General features: G+C 43.6%; 1 protein-coding gene across 2 annotated transcripts in view; it reads left to right on the forward strand.

The window, feature by feature from the left end:
- The window catches only part of CDH4 (cadherin 4), a 516,102-nt gene that overhangs the window by 47,931 nt on the left and 442,081 nt on the right, over positions 1-26,090 (forward strand). Inside the window, exons 1-2 of one of the 2 annotated variants that reach the window (XM_064465345.1) lie at positions 5,244-5,415; positions 7,572-7,683. In XM_064465345.1, the coding sequence (XP_064321415.1) occupies positions 5,356-5,415; positions 7,572-7,683 (172 nt within the window). In that variant the 5' untranslated portion in view covers positions 5,244-5,355. Of the gene's footprint in view, positions 1-5,243; positions 5,416-7,571; positions 7,684-26,090 lie in introns of those variants that run through there. The other variant, XM_064465346.1, reaches the window with a different exon arrangement.

Consider the following 26,090-nt stretch of genomic DNA (forward strand, 5'->3'; position numbering starts at 1 on the left):
TACTGTGAATGCAACCATTTTAGATGATGACTACTTTAGGTAACTCTTTGTTTCTGAGGTGATGGCACAATCATGCTTAAATACACACTTGTATGAAGAGCGCCTTAAAATCAGTCAGTCTGGGGAGACTTTTGGGAAAGCGGGAAACTGCGGCCTTCCTCCCACTTGTAAAACGGCACAATGGCTATTGATCTTTTTTTTTTTTTTTTTTTTCCCACTAACTCCGGTGGGGTTTCATTGTTTCTGTGAGCACAAGGCACGGCATCGCGGAGCAGCCTGGGGAGCCGACGGCCTGCTGTGTTAGGGATCTCTCGCAGATTGTTCTCCTTGGTGACTTTGTCTGAGGCGCACAGGTTTGTCCGCGGACCGAGAGGTCGCTCTTCTGAAGCTGTTACAAGGGTCGTATTGCCATAAATAGGCACTCCCTGTATCTTCTGAGAACAAACCTAATTCTGCTTTTTTTTTAATACCAGTACTCTAAATTCAGTCCACTGTAACGATACAAACCTATTAAACTGCTCAGTCTGCTTTTGCCTTATTTCTTCGTTTTTGTGAGAATACAATAAATGAATCAAAAAAAGTAGTAGAAATTTTGCATAGGTCAATTTTGTATTACAATATTTTAATAAGAGTTACATTAGTATAAGGTGTGTTACCTCACCTAAGGTGAAAGAGACATAGAATTGGGATTTTTTAAATTGATTTTAATATAGCCATCGCTGGCATGCTGCCATTAATGCTTGCATAGTTCAGTGAGGAGACCACAGCGTGTCTCATAATTGGAGGTCAGGCTACACTAAAGTTGGCCTCCCTTGGCCAGTGTAATTAACTGAGCAGGAAGGTTTTATATAGGGCCTCTGAAGATATATTTTCCTCATTGCCATTCACAGTTTCCAACTCGGAAGGAGAATCGATAGGAGCCACAATGTACTGATGAGTAGATAGTGCAAAAGAGAGAAAGTTCACATTCCTTGGCATTGCAGCAGGTCTAGGAGGACTGAAAATGTGACTTCAAAAGATCTGTTTAACCAGGAAGAGAGTTGTATCTTTGTCACCATCCCAGCACACAGGTAGCCCGTGCAGGGTGGTACAGAATCAGCTTAGGTTAATGCACATTCCATTCCTGTTCGGTGCTGCTTTTTCCTGTGGATTCTTTCCTCCAGTCACTTTCTCCTCTGTGACTCATCGTTTTGTCTTTAGATTTTGTACTGGAGCCAATCATAAGTAATCCAGAATTCTGAGCTCTGCCCAACCATTCCTGCAGTTCCAGGGATTTGCTGTTGCTTTAAAAAATTACATAAATGTTCCAGAGTCTGGCTTTTACTGTTAGTTATTTTCTCTCTGTGGTTGTGGTCTTCCTTACTCGGGAGCATCTTTGTTTCCTCTGTTGGCCTCTGCCTAGATCTGGTAGTGCTTATGTCTTTCCCAGATCATTAATTTCCCACAGCTTTGATTTACATTTCACTTTACTGTTCAGTTCCATCCTCTAAAAAGATCCCAAATGTGGAGTAAGTCCGAAGGCATTTCTCCCTCACTGCAGTTTTGAACTGCTGACAGAAACTCATCATTTGCCATTATCTATCAATCCAGAACCGTCACTATTTCTCTGGTTCTGTATACATGCCTGCCTTTGTTACTACTTTTGACATGAACCAAAATCAGTAAGAATTACTTTCTAATCACCGGTTAGCTAGCTGTCTCCTAGAAGAAGCAAAAATCATCAGGCCAGAGAGAAGAGAGCAAAGGTGTGGTCTGCACACTGTATTAATTTCACTTCTCCTTGTTTGTCAGATTTTTTAATAAAACCACTTTTTATCCTTAGCATCTAGGCCATAATTGTTTACCCGAGTTCAGTGAAACATTTCCTAACCAGAGAATTAAACAGGTTAAGCCAGGGGGAATATTTGCCAAATAAGGAATTCAGATCCCAGCCCTAAACTAGGAAGCCAAAAGTCTCCTGAGACTTTGTTTTCTCACCTCCTGTCCATTTAATTTGTTATTCCCATGCTTTCACATATTTGATGGCTGCTTGACAATTTTATTGTATGTTGTACCGTCCCTCAGCGATCACACCTCCCTCTCTCTCATTTCCTATCCGTGGTAACACAGCTCACATCTGATACTCATCTCCACCACTAAGGGTTCTATTGTCCCCCTGATATGTACGTGTAACTCCCGCTGCTGTCAATAGGAATTACATGTGTGTATCAAGGAGAGAAAAATCCCTCGTGTACGCTACGCTCCTCATTATCTTGGCACAGTCAGTTCTGTAGATGTCTCGGCTATGAGCCTTTTAGTCTCTTGAGTGTTGTGCAGTATAGCAAGTTGGCTCTTAGGATCAGCAGTTTTGCTCTTGAGGTGTTTAGCAAGTTGATTTACTGTGCATGTGTACGCTCTTAAATGTCTTCATCCAGCCAAATCCACATCTCGTAGCGTTCATACATTAGACGGTAGAGCTTCCTATTTCCTCTTTACGTAAGAATACAAATTCCTAACCAGTGTGCCAGCAGACTCAGGGTTAAGCGAGAGCCTGAAGCTAACCCTCCCAAATGACACGTGCTCAGGCCCAGCTCAGGCCTGTACGCTTAAATGTAACAGTTGGTGAAAAATTCAATAGGTACAAAAATGTAAATGGCACGTTTTAATTTTCCTGAAGGATCTGAAGGAAGATATTACACAAGCATTTCATGTCAAGTGCTTCTAAACAAGGGGGGAGTTGAAATAGTAACTAATGGGTTAGCAAAACTTTAATTCCTTTCAAAATTAATCGGAGTGTCAAGAGTTGAAGGAAAACGGTAGAGCGAAAACAACCACACATGTAAACCAGTGATTTCCATTTCTGACCACTGGATGTGTATTCTCCTCCGATCCTTCTGGGAACACCGCAGCTTGGGAAGGCACCCGGTTACTGGAAACGTAACCGGAAAGCACACGTACCCCATTTGCTGACTCTTCCCCAAGCACACAGTCAGTTACCACAGCTTAGAAAAGAGGGACAGCAAACCAGTTTGGGAAAAAAATCAATTTGCCATCAGATTAGAAATCAACTGTAAACATGTTGAAGAATTCTATTTTTTTTTCACTACTGCTCTGCCTTTTCTTCACAATCTGTTGCGGTGTCAGACTTATTTTGACAATACTTGTAGAACTTGTCATATTAACAAAGTTATCAAACAGAGCGAGCGCGTGCATAGCAACAGCTGTAGTCCAGCAAGAGTCAAAATAACTGGCCATAGGTAGTCACAAGGAAACATCCACACTGTTGTTGCACAAATCCAAAATATCCCCAGAAGTCTCCAGAGTTCTTGTAGTTTTATTTAAATAGCAACGACCGCAGCTGCCCTTCAACCTGGAACAATCTACTCCAAACTTTGGAATTTAGGTTAAAAATACAAGGAACAAATTTAGATTTTATATCTACATACAAGGATTTATTTTTGCTATGATAGCATCGCTTGATTATTTCTACATTTGTGAAAGTGCTTCATAAAAAAGGGTATACACAAAATTTAGTACCACAATGGGATTTATTTGATGTTATGTAACAAACTCAGAAATACTTGTTTAAAAACAAAATAAACCCCATAATCCACTAAGACTGTAAATTGGTGGGGTAGGAACAATCTTTTCATTATTCGTGTCTACAGAGCTTAATACAATGAGGTCTCAGTTCTTCGCTAACATCTCTAGGTGTTAACACAATGCTATTAAATCTACTCAATAGCAAAAGATGCAGTCAGTGGATTTATGTGTCTCATTCCTTTGGAAATGTGCGAATCTAACAGAAAAGTTTAATGGCCAGATTTTTCAGCTGCGATGTCTGATTTTGCACGTACATCGGATAGTATGCATCTATTTATGCAAATCGATGTTGGATTTATATGCACAAAATATACATGCCTGAGAACTCCTATTTGGGGAGTTGAGCTGCATTCAGAAAGGAAAAAGAGCATATTTGGATGCCAGGGTCACACCAGAGGAAACTAGCAGGAGCCATACTTAGCACTCGAAAACGCTGCTTTCCATTTACAGTCTTTTGTGAAAACTAAACTAACTCGAGTTTCACTTTCTGGCCCTATTTTGATCTGCCTTTATTTTTACACCAGAAACCCTCTAGTTTAGTACAGTTAGCTTTATCTGCTACTGAGGCGACCGTGGACTGGGCCTGACGTGCCTATTTCCCTCTAAGAAAGGAAGGGGCAGGCTCAGACTGGCTCACGTACACGGCTGAGGAGCGAGTTCAGGCACTACCCATTCTCTGCCTGACCCTGACACTGCCCTCCACTCAGATGTATTCTCTTCCCGGGAAGGCACCTGCGGCGCCTCCCCTCTGGCTGCCCAAGGAGCGAAGAACGCCGGCGCAGCGCCCGAACCGGGGTGCTCACTGACCCGCACCCCATCAAACCCACCCGGACACAAACTTCACAGCCCTGCAAGGCCCCGGGCCCTGCGGGCGCCGCGATCGCTCCGGCCGCCCTGCGAGGCCTTGCCCTCCCAAACGAGGGGACGCTCAGCAAACGCCTCTGCAGAACGGGAGCGGGTCCCTGTCACGGCTGGGCTGCGACTGCCTCTGGTGCCACTTTTTTGTTTCTCCAGGTATCCTAGTTTTAAGTCTCTGGATATGACAGTTTTTCCCTCCCCGATTCGTTATTTTCTCCTGTAGGTACACCGCTCTCCCCACACGCCACCTCTTCCTCACAGCTACGCTCTCCCAGCTGGCTCCCCTCATCACCCCCTGGGCGACCGCCTTTCTCACAGACGTGCTAGTTTTCCCTCACTGGACACGCTGGATTTTCACCTGGGCACGTTAGTTTTGTCCCCACTGGGTCCATCTTTCTAATGGAGATGTTACTTTTCCCCTGGATATGCTACTTTTTCCTCAGTGGCTGCATCTCTCCCATGGATAGGCTGGTTTGTTGTTTTTTTTTTTCCTGAATATGTTAGTTTTTCGCCTTTGGACATGTAAGTTTGTTCTGTGGAGAAGCGAGCTGTGGCTCCCGGGGTTCCCCCGCGCGGCCGCGGAGCCTCCACTCCCGCCCCGCGGAGCTCCTCAGGCCGCCGGCGGAGGCGGCAACGCTCCCCCCTCACCGTTCCCGCGGAGGGGCGGTGCCTGTCGCTTTAAGGCGGCGCGTGCCCGCGCGCAGCGGGGCGGGGCCTGGCGGCGGCGCGCGACAAGCGCTTCACCTGCAGCCCAGAGCGGGCGCCCGGCGGCGGGAGCGGGGCGGCAGCGACCCGCGGCCCCGGCACTGCGCGGCGCGGAACGGCACGGCACGGCACGGCACGGCCGGACCCTCCGCCTCTGCCATCGCCTCCGCCACGGGCACGGCGCGGCCGGCGGGCGCCGCCGCCGGGGCCATGAGGACCGGCTCGCGGGTGCTGCTGGTGTTGCTCCTTCCCGTCTGGGGCTCGGCAGCGGTAAGTGGGGCGCACCGGCGAGGTTGGGGGGGAGGGCGGGCAGGCGGGCAGCGTCTCCGCGCCCAGAGCCCCGCGGAGGGGCCGTTCCGCGCCCCCCCGCCCGCGGCCACGGCGGCCGCGGCAACTTCGCGGTCGGGGCGCGGAGCCGGTCCGGGGTGGGCGAGCGTGAGCGGCGCCCCGCAGCCCCCGGCCGTCGCACCCCTCCTCCCGTTTTCCACCACCCTGGCGGTTTTCAACGATTATATTTTAGCGCCGTCGCTCGCTTTGAGTCCGGTGCCTTCGCGATGCCGGCAAAACTTGCCGCCCGCGATGCGCCTCGCCGGATAAACTTCGGGGGTAGCGGCGCGTCCCGGCGGCGCAGCCCCGCGCAGCCTCCGCGCCCCAGCGCGGCCGCGCAGCGCTGCCCGCTCCGCGCCGGGCGTCCCTCCCGTGCCGCCGCCGTGCCTTTAACTTTTTATTTTTCCAAGCCCGTAAGCACACGGAGCGGGCCTGAGCCGCGCTGGGGGGCAGTGATCTGAAAAGTTCGGGGTTTTTTAGGGTTCCCCCCCCCCCCCCGAAATATCTGCAGAACATCAACAACCGCCTGAACGCGTGGCTGCAGCGCTACGGTGCGAGCGGGGCGGCTGCTGTGTTTCGCGTTACTGACCGGCTGCAGAAACAGGAGCCGCTTATTTTTTCTGCCCGAATCCCCCCGTGCGAAGTTGAACCTGCGAAGGTGTCCCGCGTCCGAGCCCTCGGGAGGCCGGTGGGCGCGCAGAAGCGGCCCCGAGGAGCTCTCATCTAGCGGGCGCCGTTATAATAACGGGATGATTTCAGTTTCAAAGCCTGTTATCTTCAGTCAGACCCTTTGAAATGTTTCCTAATGGCAACATCTTGCCAGCGACTGTCGGAGTCCACGGAGCCGCTGCTTCCTTGCGCTTCCCGTGCAGTAGCTGGCATCCGCCTCCCGAGCGTGATTTTTAGCAGAGTACGTTGGCTTGCTTTTCGCTTACTAAGCTCATCCGAAAGGACCCTCCGCTCCTCTTCCATCCTGTCTGTCTCCGTAATGCAGCATGGGCCGCGTCCGGCAGCGTTTCGGGAAGCCCGGGCGAGCTCTGCTCCCTCCCCGGGGAGGTGGGTGCGCGCCTGGAGTTGCACTTGCTCGGGGAAGTGACTCTCCAGGTCCCCCGGCTTCAGCCTGCCCAGCTGGGACTGGAGGCGTCGGAGGCGCAGCCTGCCTCGCCAAGCGATGCTCTGGCTAACCCTGCCGACGGTCCGGCAGCATTAGAAATCCCTTGCTGCCAGCGCTAGTTGGTGCATAGATCACCTGGCGCTTGTTAGGCATAAATCACCGGCTTATGTGCTTTCAGTGAGTTGGTTGGAGCTGGGGTCTGGGTCCCTCCTTGCTGGGGAGCGTGTGTACTCCTTCCCAAGGAGCCTGGACTACCACGGCAGGACTAAGCTGTCCCTGTGGCAGGGGCTGGTTCCCCCCTGCGCAGTCCAAAGTTGCAGCAGAGAGTGTTTAGCTGGATGCTTCCCCCCTGGATCCTGGCAGGCTGTGCGTGGGGCTGTGCTGTTCAGTCGTGTTATAACATTTTTGATTGGGCATACCCTGCGTCCCCTCCATCCCTCCCCACTGCTGGGGCAGGTGTAGAGCCTGGAGGTCGCAGAGGCAGCGGCAGGCAGAGCCTTGGAGGCTGCTGCAGGGCGAATGGAAGGAAGGGGACTTTAGCTGGCCACAAGCTCCTGAGGCTAATGCGAGCTGGGGATTTTCTCCCCCTTCAGTCCCGGGGCTTGCCTGGTTTTTCAGTAGTAAAACTCAGTGATTTGGATGTTGCAACATCAGGCCTTTGCGTGGCTCCAGCACGAGCACAGCTCGCCTTGATGAATTGCTGCTCTTTGTTTCCTCCCCTCTTCTGATAGTGCCCACTATCCCAGCCTTCCTCCAAACAATGCTCTCTATTGTAGTCAGGCAACTATTTTCTGGCCCATTTTATTTTTGCAGCTACAGTATGGATCCGCACCAACAGATAGGCACTTCACCAGAAGCGGTTTCTACTTGCACACTGCTTTAGTGTTCAGGTTTGCCCATGCCTGAACACCTAGTCACTGGGTGCAAAACATTTTCCCAAATCACAAAAGTCATGGTGTGCGTTTTCCTTGTTTTGTTGTTGCAGGCACACAATGGGGATCTTACAGTTAGACCCACATGCAAGCCTGGCTTTTCAGAAGACGACTACACAGCCTTCGTCTCCCAAAACGTCATGGAAGGGCAGAAGTTACTCAAAGGTAAGTGGAATAAAAAGCTTAATAGGTGCTGCAATAATTGTATTTTTGGGAGGTGAAAGGAGGCTTAAAGATTCTGGTTTTGATGGTGAAATTGTCTGCAGAATTACATTTGTAGGAGGATGAAACACTAAGTAGTTTACCTGAGCGCAGTTTTGAATATAGATGAATCATTCAAAGTCCGTGTGCTCTGTGCTGCAGGTGGATTGTTTGCCTATAGTATGCGAGGTCATCACTTCACTTTTAAGTCTCCCACTCCCACCCCATCTGAAGGAACTCTACATGTGATATTTTAGAAAGTATTTTTATGTATGAAATTCTAAGATCCTTAAATTATCTCTGCTTTGAAATGCATGATAAAGCAGACGTTGTTGTTGGAAATGTGGTAAACAAGCCTACAGACATTCTGTTCACAAATGTGGCATTCATTTTCATTACTGCCCCACTGACAACATGAAAACACAGGCAAAAAGAAACTACCAATTAGCTTTATAGTAATTGCAGGATTATAACCACTTTTGTGATTGTAAACTCTAAGATGTCTTCGTAATCCAAATAACAATACATTATGCTGTGTATTGATCTGTCTCCCTTTCAAGTTAAAAATAATTAAACTTTATATTTGCATCATGTAGAAAATCATTGTTTTAGTCCAAGAGAACTTTTTGAAGATCCAAATCTGCCCGCCCTGCCCCACCTCCCCCTGCACCCTCCTCGAGTTAAATCACTAACCATTAGCGGATGCTGCAGCAGTTCTAAAAGCAGTATATTTTGGAAGTTGGGGAGCACCTCAGGACTTGATGCTCTATTCAAGCGTTTATAAACCCTTTGCTACTTTCTCTCGAGTACATTTACTCCCATGCATATGTCTCTGCCAGAAAGCTGGGATTTCTGTCTTCCTCCAGAGCAAACACCTGCTCCGTTACTTTGATTTTTCTCAGAAGAGAGGCAGAGTTGTCAGTACTCTTTCTGGCTTCAGCAGAATCCAGGACTGGACATATTTTCTCTACATGAGCTGGCAATCAGTTTTGTTTCTGAGCCCAGTTGTCTTAGTTTTGCTGTTCAGGAATTCTCTTGACTGGCCTGGCATCAATTAGTAGACATTGGGGAGTTTATTTTTAGTTTGAAACATAACCAAATAGGGATTTGACATAGACGAGCCCAAGAATATAGCAACATATGAAGAGACCAAGTACCAATTGTTTGTGTTTAGCAGGGATTTCACCCAAACTTACACACTGCAGGGCTTTACAGGTCAGTCTGTAAACTTAGTAGATTTCATGTTTTTTTAGCTTTGGAAATGATTTGATAAACAATGTCCTCCAAGTACTAGAAAATCATGTCATTAACATACTTGCTTGGAGGAGTATTTTTTGCAGTTTAGTGCTTGATAAATTGTGCTGCGTGTTTCTGTAGGTGGACAGTGGGGATGGAGCAGAAGGTCTGTTTAAAGGTGTTAGCTGGCAGTGACTTAGAAGACAGCACAGTGGCTGTAATTTCTGTTGCAACTGATAATTTTTAAATATGAAATTATGTTTAGATAGGCTGTCAAGTTGATTTGAATGAAAATATATTTCTATCAGTCTTACCCATTAGGGGCCAGTTGTAGTTTTACATTAGTCATGGCAAACCTGCCACTGATTTAAGGCTGAACTGGCCCTCAGGGTACTACTCACGCATGCACCACTGCTGACAATGTTATCAGGACATGAATCTTGGGAATTCTGCCATTTGTAAGGATTTTGTCAACTGAGGGAGAAAGAAAAAAGTGCAAATGCTGTGTTTGCTAATGAGTAAACTGTCGTCTTTACACCTTTAATCTACAGTCAAATACATGCTGGTGTTTATCATAGGAAAGAAATATATCTAATTAATTTGTACAATAATGGGGAGAAAATCTGCTGCATAAAATTCTTCTTCATGCTTCTGTTGTTCTTTATATATATTCTAGCATGTAAAATTGGTAGTTTTCCAGTTTAGGTTTAATTTTGCTTCCTAACACTTGATATGTCTGAAGCATAAAATGTTTATCTCTTTCTTCCATCTGGGTGAAGTATTGTACAATAGTTCAGACCAAAAATGGGTTCAGATTGCTTACATTATCGTGTTTGATAGATTGACATATGTACTGTTTCACACCATCTTACCACGCAAAGCTTTGCTGCCAGCTACCACCATCTTATTCATCAGCATTCAGTAATTCATCTCCAGGCCAAATGGGACTGCTTGCCTGAAAAACGTGGGTAGGAATTCACCTTTTAGTGCTTTCATGGAATTGGGGCGGGGAAGTGTGTATGTAGTTCAAAAGGCTCTCAGGGGATGTCAGTGGGCAAACGTGAAGTCTTTATGCTGCGTAATCCTCACTTTGTCCTTAGGAAGGAGGTTTGATGAGTCCTGGGACCGTTTATACTGCCTAAAGGTTTGTTCTTCAGAAATCGGGTAGCATGTAGCCCTCAGCATAGAGCTGAACTTCAGCCAGCAGTGGGAAGTTTGGATGCTATATAGTTTGGGGATAAGCTGCGTGTCAGTAAACCCAGCGTTTCCCTTTTAAGCTTTATAATATCCAGCTCTCCAATGTGTGCACTGTTATGAATGTACCAAAATCAAAGTTTATTCTAGGTTTGGATCAAGTTAAACAGATAATGACTGCTTATAATTGACTTATTCCAATGGAAATAGCTTAGCCTTAATTTGACAACAAGAGCTTTTACAGAGTCATTGTTTTATTCAGAGTATGCCATAAGCTATTAACTACTACTTTGTGGTTCATCTTATTTGCCTGAGTCAGCTCTCTAACATCCTCAAAACATACAGATTTTAGCAGGAGCTATTTGTTACACAGTAATTAACTTGTTTATGATAAATGGATGGAAGAAATGTCACGGCATTTTGTTTTATGTATAAATGAAAAGCATTTGCATTCTAAAAATTTCATGTAAATTAGACTTAAAATAGTTTTCCCCAGCAGTGCCACAAATACCACATATTGCACATCACTGCCAACATCGTAGCCTGATGATGGGGTATCAGCTGAGTTGATTTGTGGAGCCAGTGCCTCCCTTAGAAATGCTGTCCCTGTGTCTCTTAATAAAAGTTAGTGGGGTGTGATCTGTTATATTTTTTGGTCTTTGGTTTTGTTTGCGGGATAATAAACTTAGTCTTGATCACTGATGCACGATAATGTTTAAAATAGGATCGTTAACTATTTTCTTTAGCCTAAGGAAAAATCTCAAAGCTGCAGTATGTCAGAGGACAGTTATGGCACGGGTTTCTTTTTCTCTTTGTTAATTATTAATGTTAACTTAAAATGGTGAGAATATTGGTCCTGAGGGGTAGGGAGCAATGACACGCAGCACTGCTCAGAAGGCAGTTCAGGACTGACTCGGGTGATCTGCCCCTTAGTATTAACTCAAGTGTATGGGAATGAGGATGCCTAGTGACCTCTTGGGGAAGGAGAGGAGTAAGGAGTAGGGTGCTAAAAGTGATATGCAGTATGATCTAAGGGGGGTTGATACTCCTGGTATTGGTTTTATGCTCTTTTCCATTTTTGTAAGATTTTTTGAAAATTGTAATTTTTTTAAAAAAGGCACTTTTCTAAATTAGAAATTCAAGTTTTATTGGCACGCTGTGAGACCGTGGCAACTGGTAGTGGGTGGAATGACATCACGGTGTTAAATGCATTATTTTTCCAGCCTAGTACCATCACGGTTGTAGCAGGTCACCTCTCAGAAATATCACCAAACAACATAAGTCATAGCTTTCCCTACGATCGGGAGACGGCGTCAGCAGTTGAGACGTTCAGCCCCTTTTTTGTTTTTCTGTGCGTCTCTCCATCTGCAGTGATTCATGTTTTTGTTGCCCATCCTAAATAGTGCCTATACTGATGTAGCAGGATAGCTTCACTTGTGTAGGCAGCTACGTTTGGGTAGAAGCGTGTGGAAGCAGTTTATTTTCATATGGGAAGATGAATAAACTGTGCCAGCATGTTCTGCTTTAAGCAAGCGTATGAAACCGAAAGTAGCCAAGCTTCATGCAAATGTATAAAAATGTAATTGCTTCCACGCTAGGATTTTTACTAGCATTATTTTTGGTTAAAAACAAATAAATAAAATATATTAAAACTTTACTGAAATAGCTGTTTTTATAAGAATTCAGGCTGGAGGCTGTATCTCAAGTTTTTTTTATAGGTAGGATATTCTTCATGGACAAAGCTTTTTGTTCCTCCCGCTGAGGTTTCAAAACCTCTGTCCTATTCAGCCTTCATCACCTCCAATAGTAATACTTAGGAAGGCTGCGAATGCTGATTAGAAAATATACAACAGAGAGACCAAAAAACCCCAACACCCCAAATCTTCATGGGATAGTGTAGAACCAAACATTAAATAAAAAAAAAAGCGGGGGGAGAACCTGAGCAAGCCTTCACAAACTATGTTTGAGTCTGGTTACTAGTAATCCCTGTAGTAGTCACTGTAGGGAGGGATATACGCTGTGCCTCCTTGTGGAGGTAAATGTGCTGTGTTCTTGTGGGTAAGGTAATATAGGAAATCTAATGCAGAGTGTGTTAGTGACATGCACCAACAGCTCTGCTTGTAAATAATCGTACAGCCCCAAAATACTACCGCATACGTGAAACTTGGCCCCTGCGAAAGCATGAGCAAACCTTTGAGGAGGAATAGTAACAGCTTTGAGTGCTCAGAGGGAAGGAGCCTGCCTCTGGGGTAACAGACGCTAACCCAGCCAGCCAGTGTGTATCTGCAGTGGTGTGTCCCCCGATCTGTGAATTTGCTAATGGGGACATTCTGCCTGTCTATACATGTGGCCTGCTCTACTCCTGAGTCTAGAGTCCATAAAATGCATAGGCTGCTGTTAATTTTGGTAGAAGCTTCATTCCTAAAGGCTTCTCCAGGTCAAGGTCTCCCTCTGAAGCGTGCTTGGGAGGATGCTCCATCCCGAAGGCTGGCGGCACCGCAGTGCTGCCTGGGCGTCCGGTCGTGCTTTGTCTTCCAAGTACCCTTTGGCGCGTCGTACGGAAGTCTTTTGGAAGCAAAGACTGTGAGGAATTTTTGGATTTGTTCTGGTGTTTGGCAGGGTTTTTGAGCACCTCTTGAGGATTGCTTGGTCCTTGTAGCAGTACAGAAGCTCTGCTGCAGCCTGCTGAAATATCCAGTGCCTTCTCTGAGCTGCTCGAAGTTTAAAAGGCAGAGAGACTTTTCCATTCCTGCTTTCATTATCTTCTGGTCTGTGATTCTGCATGAAAAGCAGTTACTGAAGTTGTTGTACACATAATTAGCTTCACAGTTCCCTAATTAAATCTGAAAGTAGGCGAAAGTCCACCAGGAGCCCAGAACTCTTTCCCTAACCTTTCTTCATTCCTTTCTTGGAGGAAAAAGAGGCAGACAGGCATCAGCTTTCCATGTTAAGCTTGTACATGCTCCAGTGAAGCTGCCTCTCAGAAAACGCTTCTCACATTCCACAGGACGACTTATTTGAAAAGCAGTTTCTCTTGATGGGCATGTTGCAAATCAAAACCATAATTTCAATCCTGAGTTCCAGGGGAGACCCCAGAAAGAGCTGCTGCAGATTTTGGAACTGCTGATGCATATTTATTTTTAATGTTTCTCTTCAGATCTAACTTCTGACAGAAAAATGATGTTTAAGATGACATTTTTATCTAAATAAAATTGCAGCTAATGAGACCGGAGTAGTCAATAACGCTCTGTAGAGTTAATCCCCTTTACACTGTTTAATAACTGTATATATTGCTTTCTAGATCAGAGCTTTGAACCAAATTCATCAAACCCAAGTAAAATTACTTTTTTTCTGCATTCTGGGGAGCTAACGGATTTTTATCTGAATAAATCTGCTTCTCCAACAGCAGACTTGAGGCTTCTCTCTTTTTTCAGGACTTTGTCTGTTAAAGAATTACGCTGCTTCAAATTAGGCACTCTAAACAAATAGATATTAAGGAAGAAAATGAAACAACAATTTCTGTTGAATAATTTATTCATTTATTTATGCTTAGGCTTTTAGGAAATAAGCCATGTCTGGAACAGTATCAAATTATTTATTGTGAAATACCTGTTCTCCTGATGTTTTGAACTCCAAACAGGTAACATTTGGTCTTTTAAGGTTAGAAAATGTTAATTTTAAAGTCACTTCTTTGTTAAGAAGCTGACTGTTGCTGACAGAGCTCGTGAGCTCTGATCTCTCAGAGCAGATGCTGAAAGCATTCTGGAAAATCTGGGGTTTTTTTTCATGTAATAAATGAAACTTATTTATTCTAGCAGTGAAATATTTTTTTGCTTAATTCCAATTGACCTAATGCCACTTCTCATCGCCTAATTTCATTGATATTTGTGTGCAAGCCGCCTCCTGCCTTAATTTCTACCCTGGAAATGAGTGTAATGTTTTTCTAGAAATGGCTTATTTCATTGCAAACTAAAGCTGGTGAAGTACTTAGTTTGACAGTAGCATGGGCCATGTGCATAGCTCATAGAATATTTTACTAATACAGATAATACTTAGAAGTCTTGTTTGAAGGGCAAGAAGAGATTAAAACTACAGAGAATAGGGTTTCATTGGAAATCTGCTGCTTAGTGTTTTTTGTGTAATAGAATGAATTTGAGTAACATAGGGAAAGAAGGGAGTTTCTGGTCGATCTGAGGTTACTGGTATATTTGGAATTAGTGCCATTCCTGTATAAAACCTACTTTTTTTATTTTTAGGCAAATGGAAATAGTAAGAACTAAGACCACAAAGGAGCGTGAAAAATAAAGGCCAGTATTTGCCTCTAGGAACTCCAGTTTTGAATGGTTTGATGAGGGTTTTGAGATGAACCAGTGCCAGTGACTAGAGACTGATTTCTCCAGGGCCCTGAGCTTGAGCACTTCAATAGGAATTCATGCAGGTTTGATGGACTCGATCTGTATCAGTTTTTGTGTACTACTTAAAGGCTCTGAGGAGCATTTGGCTTCACATTTGATTTTCCTTTTGGTGCTTAAATGACCCCTCCAATGTTGCTTTTTCAGGTAAAGCTCAGAAGTGTCCTTAGTCAACTGTGCCATCAGAGGGTTTTCTTACTGCTCAGTATACTGTCATGTACTGGTTTTTATATTTGGTTTAAATATTTATTCACATTTCTGAAAGGGGAGGCTGGGAGAACTGGCATTGGTTAGCCTGGAGAAGTCTCAGACTTCATCATCATGTATAAACACCTCGTGGGAGGGTTTAAAGACGGTGAAGCCAGGCTATTCTTGGTGGTGCACAGAGAAAGGGCAAAAGGAAATGGGCACAAACTGAAACATGGGACGCTCCACTTAAATGTGGGAAGAAACTTTCAGTGTGAGGATTGTCAGATGCTGGAAGAGGTTCCTCAGAGATGTTGTGGAGTCTCCATTCTTGGAGATACTCGGAACCCAACAGGACACAGTCCTGGAGCCTGTTCTGGCTGACCCTGTGCTGAGCAGGGGCTTGGATGAGATGCTCTGCAGAGGTGCCTTCCAGCCTGTGCTGTGATCCTGTGAAATGCTTTACAGGTGAATATATGAAAAGGCAGAGTGATGAACTGAGCTTTTCCGAAAATACAGATAAAATAGCTTTAAAGAAAAACATTGCAACAGCCTGCAAAAAATCCTTACAGGGAAGTCGTGTTTCTGTAACTTTGTGGAAGTATAACCTCTAAGGAGAGAATAACTGAAACACCACTATTGTGGTTTAACCCCAGGCAGCAACTCAGCCCCACACAGCCGCTCACTCGCTCCCCCGGTGAGAGAATTGGAAGGGTGAAAGTGAGGAGACTCGTGGGTTGAGACAAAGACAGTCTAACAGGTAAAGCAAAAGCCGCGCACACAAGCAGAGCAAACCAAGGAATCCCTTCCCTCCTCCCCACGGGCAGGCGGGTGCTCAGCCATCCCCAGGGCAGCAGGGCTCCATCACGCCCAACAGGGACTGAGGAAGGCAAACGCCATCGCTCCCAACGTGCCCCCTTCCCCCTCCTCCCCCAGCTCCATGTGCTGAGCATGGCGCTGTGTGGTGTGGGACAGCCCTGGGGCCAGCTGGGGTCACTGTCCCGGCCGTGTCCCCTTCCAGCCCCTTGTGCCCCCCCAGCCCCTCGCTGGTGGGGTGGGGTGAGGGGCAGGAAAGGCCTTGGCTCTGGGTGAGCCCTGCTCAGCAGGAACGAAACCATCCCTGGGTCAGCAGCACTGTTTCCAGCACAAATCCAAAACACAGCCCTGTATGAGCTGTTGTGCAAAAAAATAACTTAATCCCAGTGAAAACCAGCACGACCAGGGACCTGTATTCTGCTGTTCGCTGCTGTTAGTGTCCAGACTTAGTCATAGTTTGTCTCCTGGTGTAAGGAAATGTTACACTTAAATGCAAAAAGCACTTGGTTTCTTTTTTTATTTTCAGTAGAATAAAAGGAGAGCATACAGAGCTTGCGTTTTCCCAAAATACTTGTCATTAGTACTGGCTGCTTCGCTTCTTTCAGCAGAATACTTCCCAAGCGAGTTTTCTGTGTTGTAAAAAATAGTTGGGTTGAAGAAGATTTCTTTTTGCCACAGGCTTTTTGATTTTTTTTTTCCTTGCTTATATTCATTGTCCCTAATTTATTTATTAATTTTGAATTGCAGTTGCACAGAGGGAGAGAGAAGTGGCAAATGTTCTGGCATATGGGCTGCACTGTCACTGGAAACAGCGACTTTGAGCCGCTCTTGCTGCCTGGTGCCTCGTGACCCCAGGCTCCAGCATCTCTCTTTCCCAGCCTGTTTAAATTCCTGCTTTCTGCTCCCTTCCAATACAAAATTTTAATTATTTTTTGCCTTGCCCTCGCTAGTTTCCTGCCACTGTTCCTCACCACTTGTCAGCGTTTTGTAATAGAGAGCCAGTGGCAGTAATTCAGCGTGCTGCTAGTGATGCTGTGCAGTAGCTGCTGCTCGGAGGGGTCACATAAGCGACAGCCTATTAACATTAGCATGGTAATAGCAGCCACTCTGTGGAACGCACAGTGGGAATGTTGGAAGCTCCTCCAAGGACCCCGAAGATATGCATGGGCCACCCATGAAGGAGGGGGAAAAAAAAATGCCCGTTCTGCTTCAAAATGAGCTAATCTGTGTGTTTCATTGATACCCGGAAGCACTGCAATCATTAAGGCTATTACTATGCTTATTATAAATCACAATTTTGTAGCTGTTCATAGATTAGTCACAAAAATTGCTTTTAGTCTAAAACTTCGTTATACTGAGTTTGTCTAGTAGGAATTCCAATACTTATTAAGCAAAATTGTCTTTAAAATAATTATGAATATAGCAATTATCCAAAGATAAATAGTCAAGATTACAAAAATTGTTCCATAGAAAGCTAAGTGTGAGCCTGCTAAGTCGGTTTGTGTCTGGAGAATCATAGAAGGTAGGTCAGTGAAACGTTTGTTACTTCACTGTGTAGCAGGAAAAGCATATTGGGATTCTTGGTATATGAAGTATAAACATCAAGGAACAAGCTTGTGAAGATGTTAGAAAATAAATGGTTGGACTTGAAAAAGTGCATATCAGGACTAGTTTAAAGCATAACATTTGATATGTTTGTTCCTGATACAGTCAGTGGTGATTAATAGATAGCTCTGCATAAGCCAGCCCCGAGTGTTTGATATCTGCCCTGTGGTTGCCTCTGGCCGTACAATTTTTTTCAGGAAGTCTCACTGATTTCTCTGACAGCTGTTTGTGGTATTACCTGGGCCTGCCCGTGCTCGTTGCAGTGCATTGGTGTTTCACGGACTCATAGAAAAATGGGCTGGAGGAACTCGAGGCTGTCTAACGCATGCTCCTTCCTCAAGGCACAAGTAGCTCCTTTGTAATAGGTTTGTCCCTGGTGTGGTCTTGAAGATCCAGTTGTAGGTTCCACAGCCAATATATTATATTGCTTCGCTTTCTTGCCTTTGTGCTTATGCTGAAGCTCTCTTGATGCAGTTTAGACCTGTTGGTATTTGTCTTATTTGTCATAGGCACAGAGAACAGTTGTTGCTTTCCCCCCCCCGCAACACGCTTGAAAAATACTTTTTTTTTTTCTTGGGTTCTGTAGGCTGAACCACTGATTGTTCCCTCTCATGTGTCGTGCCTGGGCTCCCTTCTCGGAGCCCTTGTTGTTGCTACTAGCTTGATGCCCCAAGTTGATCTGACTGTGCCAGCCAAGTCTCGCAGTGCTGAGCAGACAAGGAGGACTACTTTGCCTGTTTTGCAGGCAATACTCCATTTGATTTATCTAATGTGATGATTGCTTTTTTTTCTTAACAGTATGACACTGTTGACTCATATTCAGCTTGTGATCCAGTATAACCTCCCACATCATTTTTTGAAGAACTGCTACCTACCCAGTCATTTTCTGGATGTGTAGTTGATTAATCCTGCTGAATTGGGTTACCTTGCTCCTCTTCTATTGAATTACATCTTTTTTTTTTTAATTTTTATTGGCCTGATCTGACTTGTTAGGATTGTTTTGAATTCTAGTCTTGACCCCCTGACAGAGTTGCTGTTGCATCCTGCTTTCGTATCATTTGCAGATGTAACAAACATATGCTGTGTTTTTTTATCTGTTCTGTTAATAAAAGCATTGAGCAAAACCAGTTCAGAACGGGCTGTCGCAGAGCCCATGTGATAGAGCCTTCTGCTCTGACCATGACCCGTTAAAACTTATGCTCCGGGTGAAGTTATTGAAATAACTAAAATTAAAATAGTGGCTTGTAGTCTGAGCCTTTTATGTCCTGATGTTGTATATGCGGGATCTGTAGGAGCACAAAGATAAATGTCTCCATTTCTCAGTACTTTTCCTGGCTTTTATGAGAGTTACAAACATTGGGATCTTTGAATTTTCATCATCTAGAAACATTTCAGATTAAAAGCCTGGGATAGGCTCATGCAAGTTAAATACGTTGCTGTTGGAGGGGAAGGACTGCAAGTCTCTGTCCGGTGTTAGACACTGAATTTGTAGGGTTTTTTAAATGCCCCAACTCACCTGCTGGCCAACACCCCAGGTCTGTTTCCAGGCTACAAGACATGCCTTTCAGACTGGTTTTCCCCAAGTCTGCAGTGTTGCCTGCCCAGTAGAGGATGTTTTTGTTGAGGGAGCTGTTACTAATCCCAACATGAGTGGAAAGAACAGGATTAAATTAAACCTAGAGTAATAAGTGGAGCGTTGTACCTATACGTGGAGTATGGACTCTTCGATATAGCCTGTTTTCACTGTAGAGGTGGTAGGGGATTTTGACCTTTGTGTCCCATTTCCCATCCTGTGATCTGTGTCGGATCTCGTACTGTGTTGAGGGCACGATGCTTGCTCCACACAAAACAGTTAGGTATTGCGCTGTTTTTCACATCTGTATTATTCATAAATCTTATTAAAAGGCCCAGCCCACACTTAAATATTTTAATATTTAGTTGCTGCTTAATTTTGCCTGTCGTGCCTGTGTGTTTTTGGTAACTGAAGAAAGGCAGATGCATGCTCATCTCTTGTGTTAGGGGAAGAGACTCCCTCTGCTGATAAGATCCGATTCTGGAGCATCTCACTTCAGGGGGGGAAAGAGAGTAGGGCTAGTGGATTTCCAGATGGAAAGTTATTTATAGAGTATTTTCCCCCCAGTGAAAGTGCTTCCCTGGGGAATCAGAAAAAGTCATCGTTTCAGGTCCTGTATGCCTTGCTACTTGTCTTTCAGGAGCCTAATTATTGCTGGCTGGTTGCTTAGCTCCTTTGAAAACAGAAGGTTTACACAATTACACATGAAAGGCAACTGTTTTGCTCATCTCCAGCAGCTTTAAATATTTTTATTTTGTGCTTGAATTATTTGGCTGAATTATTCTTTCTTGTATTTATTTTTTCATGGGCTTCTGAACATTTTTCAGTTGATTCAATGTCCTTTTGACCCTCTGTGGAGGGTAAAGAAATGTGGGTACATGGCATTAAAAATAAAGGATTTTTGATGTTTTTTTGGTTTGTTTTTTTTTTTTCCCCCCTTTGGAGAGAACAGGTAGGTTGAGGATGAACAAAGATACCTGTACAGTTGCTTGGACAAAGGAGAAGCTATAGGTCATAGTAAGATTTGGTGTGATGAGGTCGTCTGCAAGGATGGCAGCTATCAAAAATGCTTGGACTGCAACCAAAGATTTCCATATACTGTGTTCAAACTGTGAGAAGAGACCCTCATCAGAAGTTTAATGATCTCTAGATCACTAAACTCTAGATGCTTGTTCAAATAACTGAATAGTAGATTGATTATCTCTGTGCAAAGTTTAATAAAAGAGATTTTTTTCTTTTTTGTTTGCCTGGAGTGTGAGATGTAAGAGGAATTGAAAGTTAAAAGGGAGTGTTGCTATACCTGATAACAACCAAGCTACTCTAATCATACAGGATGGTTTTTGACTAGAAGAAAGCCAAGTAGAAGGGTTGCGTGGGGCAGTGGGCAATTAGAGATGTTGGGGTTTGTGTTAAACATAAAATAGAGGTTCAGTCCCATGCTGATCACTGAATACCTGTTGCGTGAGTCTTTGCGGGAATTTCTGCGAGCGGTAATTTAACTGCGGTGTTCTGGCAAAGCTCAGTGCAGACAATGCATTTCACTGGAATGAATTCTCCTACTACTTTCAATAAAACAAAGTTTTATTTTCCCTTTCTGCTGTGAATTGAGGCATAATGTTGGCTGTATCCTGTTAAATAGCAGCAGAACTGAGCAATAGTGGCACAGCTGGCTTTACCTTTATAAGAATATAGGTTTCATTGCCTGGGTAGGCATGATGACGAAGCAAAGTTCTGTTAATGCAGCAGTAGTGTCCTTTGGCAAAGCAACTCTAAGGAGAGTTTGACATCTGTGGAGTGGGGTTGCTCCTGGGGGGAAAAAAGAAAATTAAAATTGGGGTGGGTGGGAATAAGAGATATTGCATGCTGGATGCGAGGTGACTTGGGTACCCCACACAGCTGCTGGGCCATGGTTCATACTGGGTCTGGACAACTCCAGAAGCGGAAGAAATACTCCAGTGTTACGGAGACCTAAAGAGAAGGCAAAATTTCTGCCACAGCTTAATAGTCTAAGTGATTTTTTTTCAACCTTTCATCTGCATTGGGGTCCCTTGTGAACAGTCTCTGATTGCAATACATGTGTCTGCACCTCCAGGAAAAATCTGTAGGGAATCCACACACCAAGAAACCTACTGTTCTTAGGACAGCTGTCCTGACAAAAGGGGAGGGGTAAAAAAAAAAGGAAAAGAAAAAACAAACCCCAAACCCCTCAAGGTTATATACCAAAATCTGTAATGCATGCTCAAAAACGTTAATATCTGGTGAATGTCAATTAAGTACTTCCCCAGCTAATAAATAGCTTAGGAGGTATAAAATTTAATACTCCTAAAATTGCAGAAGCCTTTGAAGAACACTTTTAAATCAGACTCATTGGAAGCTGGAGGTTTAACGCTGACCTGTTCAGAGGTGAGTACTGAAAAAGATATGATGGAATGAGGGTACGTTTCTTGAATATAGAGGCATTTTGGCTTAAGCTTTTCTTTTGTTAGGTGGCTTTTGAAACAGTTAAGTTCTTGTGTAACACATTAGGCAAATTGCACTAGCAAACAGTCCTGGTTATTTATGAGCCTGATTCAAAGTGTTTCTGAAGGCTCAGCCGGCTTGGGAGTGGGCCACTGTGCCACTGAAATAGCATGAAAGGGAACTGCACATAGTTTTTCACATGGCCATGCCTACAGGTTCTGCTCACTTTCAGTCTTAAAACATAAATCTGTTGCCTGCGTAAGGATCTTGAGCACCAGAATGATTCTCGCTTTCCTTCTGTTCTTTCCCCATCATGGTCACATATGGGAAACAAATGAGAGATGCATGTTTCTGAGGACGGTATTAGGTACCCTCTGTCCTGGGCAAAGAGCTTTTTTATTTTATTATGGAGCTTTCTTTAAGAGGTGAGCAGACAAGCAATGGAATCTGCTCTGAGGTCACCAAGACGTGGTGTAATAGTTAGGAGTTTATTTGGAAATTGGAGCAAACCAAACTTTGCCCTAGTTGGCTTGCATCCTGACGTGCTGTACCCCCTGGTTTTTTTTCCAGTCATGTGTTTTTTCCTAATCCCAATGGCAGTCATTTTTTTGGCACTTACAGTTAGGAGGAAAAAATAAAATGGAGTAATACACGGCATTTGTTTTGGCCCTAGTCATGACTCATAAATAGGGATAACATCTGTGCTGGTAGTTTTTCATCATGTGTAACCAGATTGAATGAACAAAGTTTCTGTTTATTGCTGTTCTTTTGCCTTTGTTATATTTAGGGAGCTCCGGTGTAAAGAGTGAAAGTATATGCTTGTATATTACTCATATATAGATCAGATTTTATATACATCTTGTGAATTTTTATTTAGTCACCATATCTTCTTAAACTAAAAAATGGCTTATTGCATTACCCTGAGCTTTACAAAACTTTTTCAAGATCCCTCCCCAAATCTTAGTTGTTGAATACTCGTACTGCTGCCAAGTCTACACCATTCTTCTAATTAAAAGACAAAAAGAAGTGAAACTTCCAGTGGATGTAAATCCTTATAATCCTGAAATGATGATGTAAATCAGTGCAACTCCTGAAGTCATTGGAACTATTCTGACTTACATCTAGTGAAAATCTGGCACATAATATTCCTGCTGGTCTTTTCTTTTGCCCAATAGTTGCTCTACATGGGGTTGGCACCGCAGACAAAGCGCTCTCTTACTAGCTGATAGAGGGTGGCACGGCTTCCAGCACTGCTGATTCAGCACAGCAGAGGCCATTTTCCTGATTTCTTTGTGAGCTAGATTAAATTACTCTGCAGGCTGGACTGGAGCCACAGGCCATAGTTTTACAGCCTTATAACGTGGTATCCTAGCCTGTGGCATCCGAGAGGTCTGGCTGTGTGTAAAGCTCTTCTGCTTCGCTGCAGAGAATTTTTAGATTTGGCGATCTGTCCCTTTAAGGCTAACACCGGCAGTACTGAAAATATTTTGATTGTCTAGTTGAGATATCATAAAATGGGGTTCTGTTAATTGAAGGAAGGGATATCGTGGGGATCAGGTTAGTATGAAAACTCCACTGTGTGTGTTTGTCATGGCAACGTTTCTTTAGATTTGCCTTACAGAATTACAGGATAATAAATAATGGATGTAAGTTTTTAATGAATATGACACAACAGTAGCACCAGTCAGGCATCCTGCCTGAGATCGGGGGTTGTACCATTAGAGCTGTTCGAGTGACTTAGCAAAATTTTGGGAAATCCATTTACTTTTGTGCCTCAGTATATGGACGTTTCTTGTCTATTCTGAGCAGGTTTGGAATTAAACCAAGGGGGTGAAGAAGTGGGATGCACTTTGTGGTAAGCTGTGTCTTGTTCACATCCTACAGAGCTGAGAAGTGGGATGTCTGACTACTATAATAGGCACATGGGTAGAGGCAAAAGCATGTTTTTCTGTTCACTGACAACTACTGGCTTTGTGTATTTAAAAAGTATAGCTAGCTCTGCCATGCTCTCCAGTTGGGCTTCACAATCGCAGCCCATAGCAAAATTGGACTGGCTTTCTTTGGCCGGGTACAGATGTTGCTCCAATTTAACGTCTCCTTTCCAATGTTCATGAGCTATCCAAAACAGATTGTGGTGAACAGAGAAAGCAACACTGTTAATGAGGGGAGAAAAGGTCAAACAGATCAAAAAATGAAAGCCATCCTGCTTCCAGCACAGAGAACAATCTAAGCCGATCCTGTCTAAGCCAGGTGTTCAAGTGAAGTTGAGATCAGGCTTAAAGAATTTTCACAGTAACTTTAGAAGTTTCACTTTTTTCCTGCCTCGCCTGAGTGTCTAATCACATTGTTTTCTCACTTTAAGGGACTGGCATTATATCAGAAGGATGGGCACCCTGTACACGTGGTTATTTTTGAGTTGCCTGATTGCTTTTCAGCTCTATCTCTGTACCTTTAAAAAACAAAAGTACCGCCAAACAATACCTCCTGTTTTTAATATAAAGATGGAACTATTTTTACAATTAAAAGGTGTTATTGAATCAAAACTTTTTTCAAACAATATTTCCCTGTGTGTGATGCAAAGGTGAAGGTCATGGTGCTGGTTTCAATGCCAAAACAAAAGTGGGCAGATTGGGAAAGTTGCTTCCCAGTGGTTTGGTCTATTTTCTGAGACCTACTTCAGTCCCGTGGTATCGAGCAGTGGTGCCAAGCAAAGGGTTTATCTATTGATTTCTGAATGTATTGTGCTGTTAATCTAAGAGTTCTTTACCCAGTGGAATGTCTATTCAGAAGGCTCTAGCCAAGCTCAAGAAAGTTATTTGATTTGGGAAGTTTGAAAGAATAATAAAAGAAGGATTGATGCGGTTGGATTTTCATGAGCTCAAGTCTTCTAGTAAAATATACAGGCTTCTTCCTCCTGTGTGTATCCGTGATGGTTTGGTTCGTTATTTGGGAGGAAAGCAGAGTATGAAGATCACTTAAGTTTTACTGTCTGAGAACTTGCCATTATTAAACTCATTCAGAGGAAAGTTATGAGAACAGTTTTGGTGATATAACAAAATATGAACAGTAATGGGTTAGTGCAGCTTTCTCTTTTCATAAATGTCTGCCTCATTTCTTAGAGATTAGGCCTATTCTGCTAATTTTTAAACTATTAAAATTTAGTACTAGAAATGCCTTCTTGTAATTTCCTAATAAGAGAAACGTGGCAAGGTGATTGCACCATATATACTGAGGGACTTTGCCCCTTAGATATTTCCAACATCCTTTGAGTATTTAAGGAAACTAAACCTTCTAAAAAGAGCTATGGCAGAAGAGTAGATGGTGCTTTAGGGGCATTCTAGTTATTAAAATGTTCCTTACTTTTTCTAAAACCTGATTACAAAAATAAACAGTCTTGTATTACAATAAAAAACCCATACTTTTTGAGTGGACTGGTGTTTCTTCAACTATTGTCTATAGTGCAGGAGTTAAAGACAGAAATGGATGAGATGCAGTTGGTAGCAAAATGAAAAAAACTGATATATTTTTGCCTTTTTGGGTGTACAGTCCTGTCTTGCTGAAGTCAGTTGCCTTCACGGTGCCCATGACTGGTCCAATAATAGGTTTCTACTATTTCATTAGGACACTGTCAAATTAAATCAAGGAAGGTGGACTTGTGTCTAAAAAGAGCCTCCTTGTGAGTTTTCCCTGTCTCTGGAGTGCTGTAGTTTGTTAGAGATGATGATTATTACTCACTTGGGTTTGGGGGTATACTTGTTGCTTTTATTTATGCAAAATATGCAGCTCTGTGGAGGTACGTGATTAACCCGAGGCATTATTTTGTTGCATACCCAGGTGGGAAGCTTGGAAATTAAGAGTGTGCATGAAGAATTATCTGGATGTGGGGAAAAATGTTGTATTAACCACGCAGTTAGTCTTTGTCAGTAGCATTTACAAATTCTTCAGTCCTTGTAGTGAGTAACCTAGCAGAATTTATTGGTGAATAGTTCAGTTTGCTTAAATGGGCTGATTTTCTTGAGTAGGCAGAAATTACATCTTATTTCATGTGTCAGACTTACCTTAAATGAAAGGCCAAATCGAGATTTGACTTGCTTTTCTTCCCAAACTCCTATTTAAGTACTGGGCGAATAGGACACATAGGATTTGGCCTAGTGAACTGTTCAGAGTAACTTAATTTACTGGAGCTGGGGTAGCTGCTAACATTTAAGACTCTGCTAAAGAGCCGAGTTTTTGCACCAGATAAGAAAAAAAAGTTGTTGGGTTTTTTTTAATCCCCCATGTAGAAATAAGTGCTTTAGAATATCTGAAACATCCACCAGTATCATTTCACTGCTGAGAATTGGGTAACTGTGTAAAATTATATTGACCTGAGGGGATTGAAATATAGAAGTGGCCATGCGCTTAACTGTGCAGGAATCAAACTGTTTTACTGATAACATTTTATTGATTCATCTTCTCTCGGTGTTACAAGTAGCCTGAAGCTTCGCAAAATGAGCTGGCAATGTTTTTGTGTTGTGGACGTTGCAGTATTGCAGCTCTTCATAGGTATTGAAATTTTATATATGGGCTGAGAGCTCACATAATTATTGTGATTTGTAATGACTGAGCCTGCAAATGGGCCTTCCCAGAGGTTTCATTTCAAGCTAGATAACTGGTAATTCCTCTTTTCTGTTTAAGAATCTGTTGTCCCTCCTTTTCTCTGCAGCTGTTGAGGTTTCTGTCTGTGAAAAGCTGAACCGTGTCTCTGACTTAATGAAGATGTGTAAAATGATTGAAATTTCCTTAACAAGGCAGCGCTCTATATACAGTAGCAATGAAAATGTGTCTTGCTGTTTGCAAGGGATACTTTGTCCTTTTCATAAAGGAACCGCGGTTTCTAACCGTATTAC

This window comes from Phalacrocorax carbo, chromosome 14 (assembly GCF_963921805.1).
Source record: "Phalacrocorax carbo chromosome 14, bPhaCar2.1, whole genome shotgun sequence".
In the NCBI taxonomy this organism is placed as follows: Eukaryota; Metazoa; Chordata; class Aves; order Suliformes; family Phalacrocoracidae; genus Phalacrocorax; species Phalacrocorax carbo.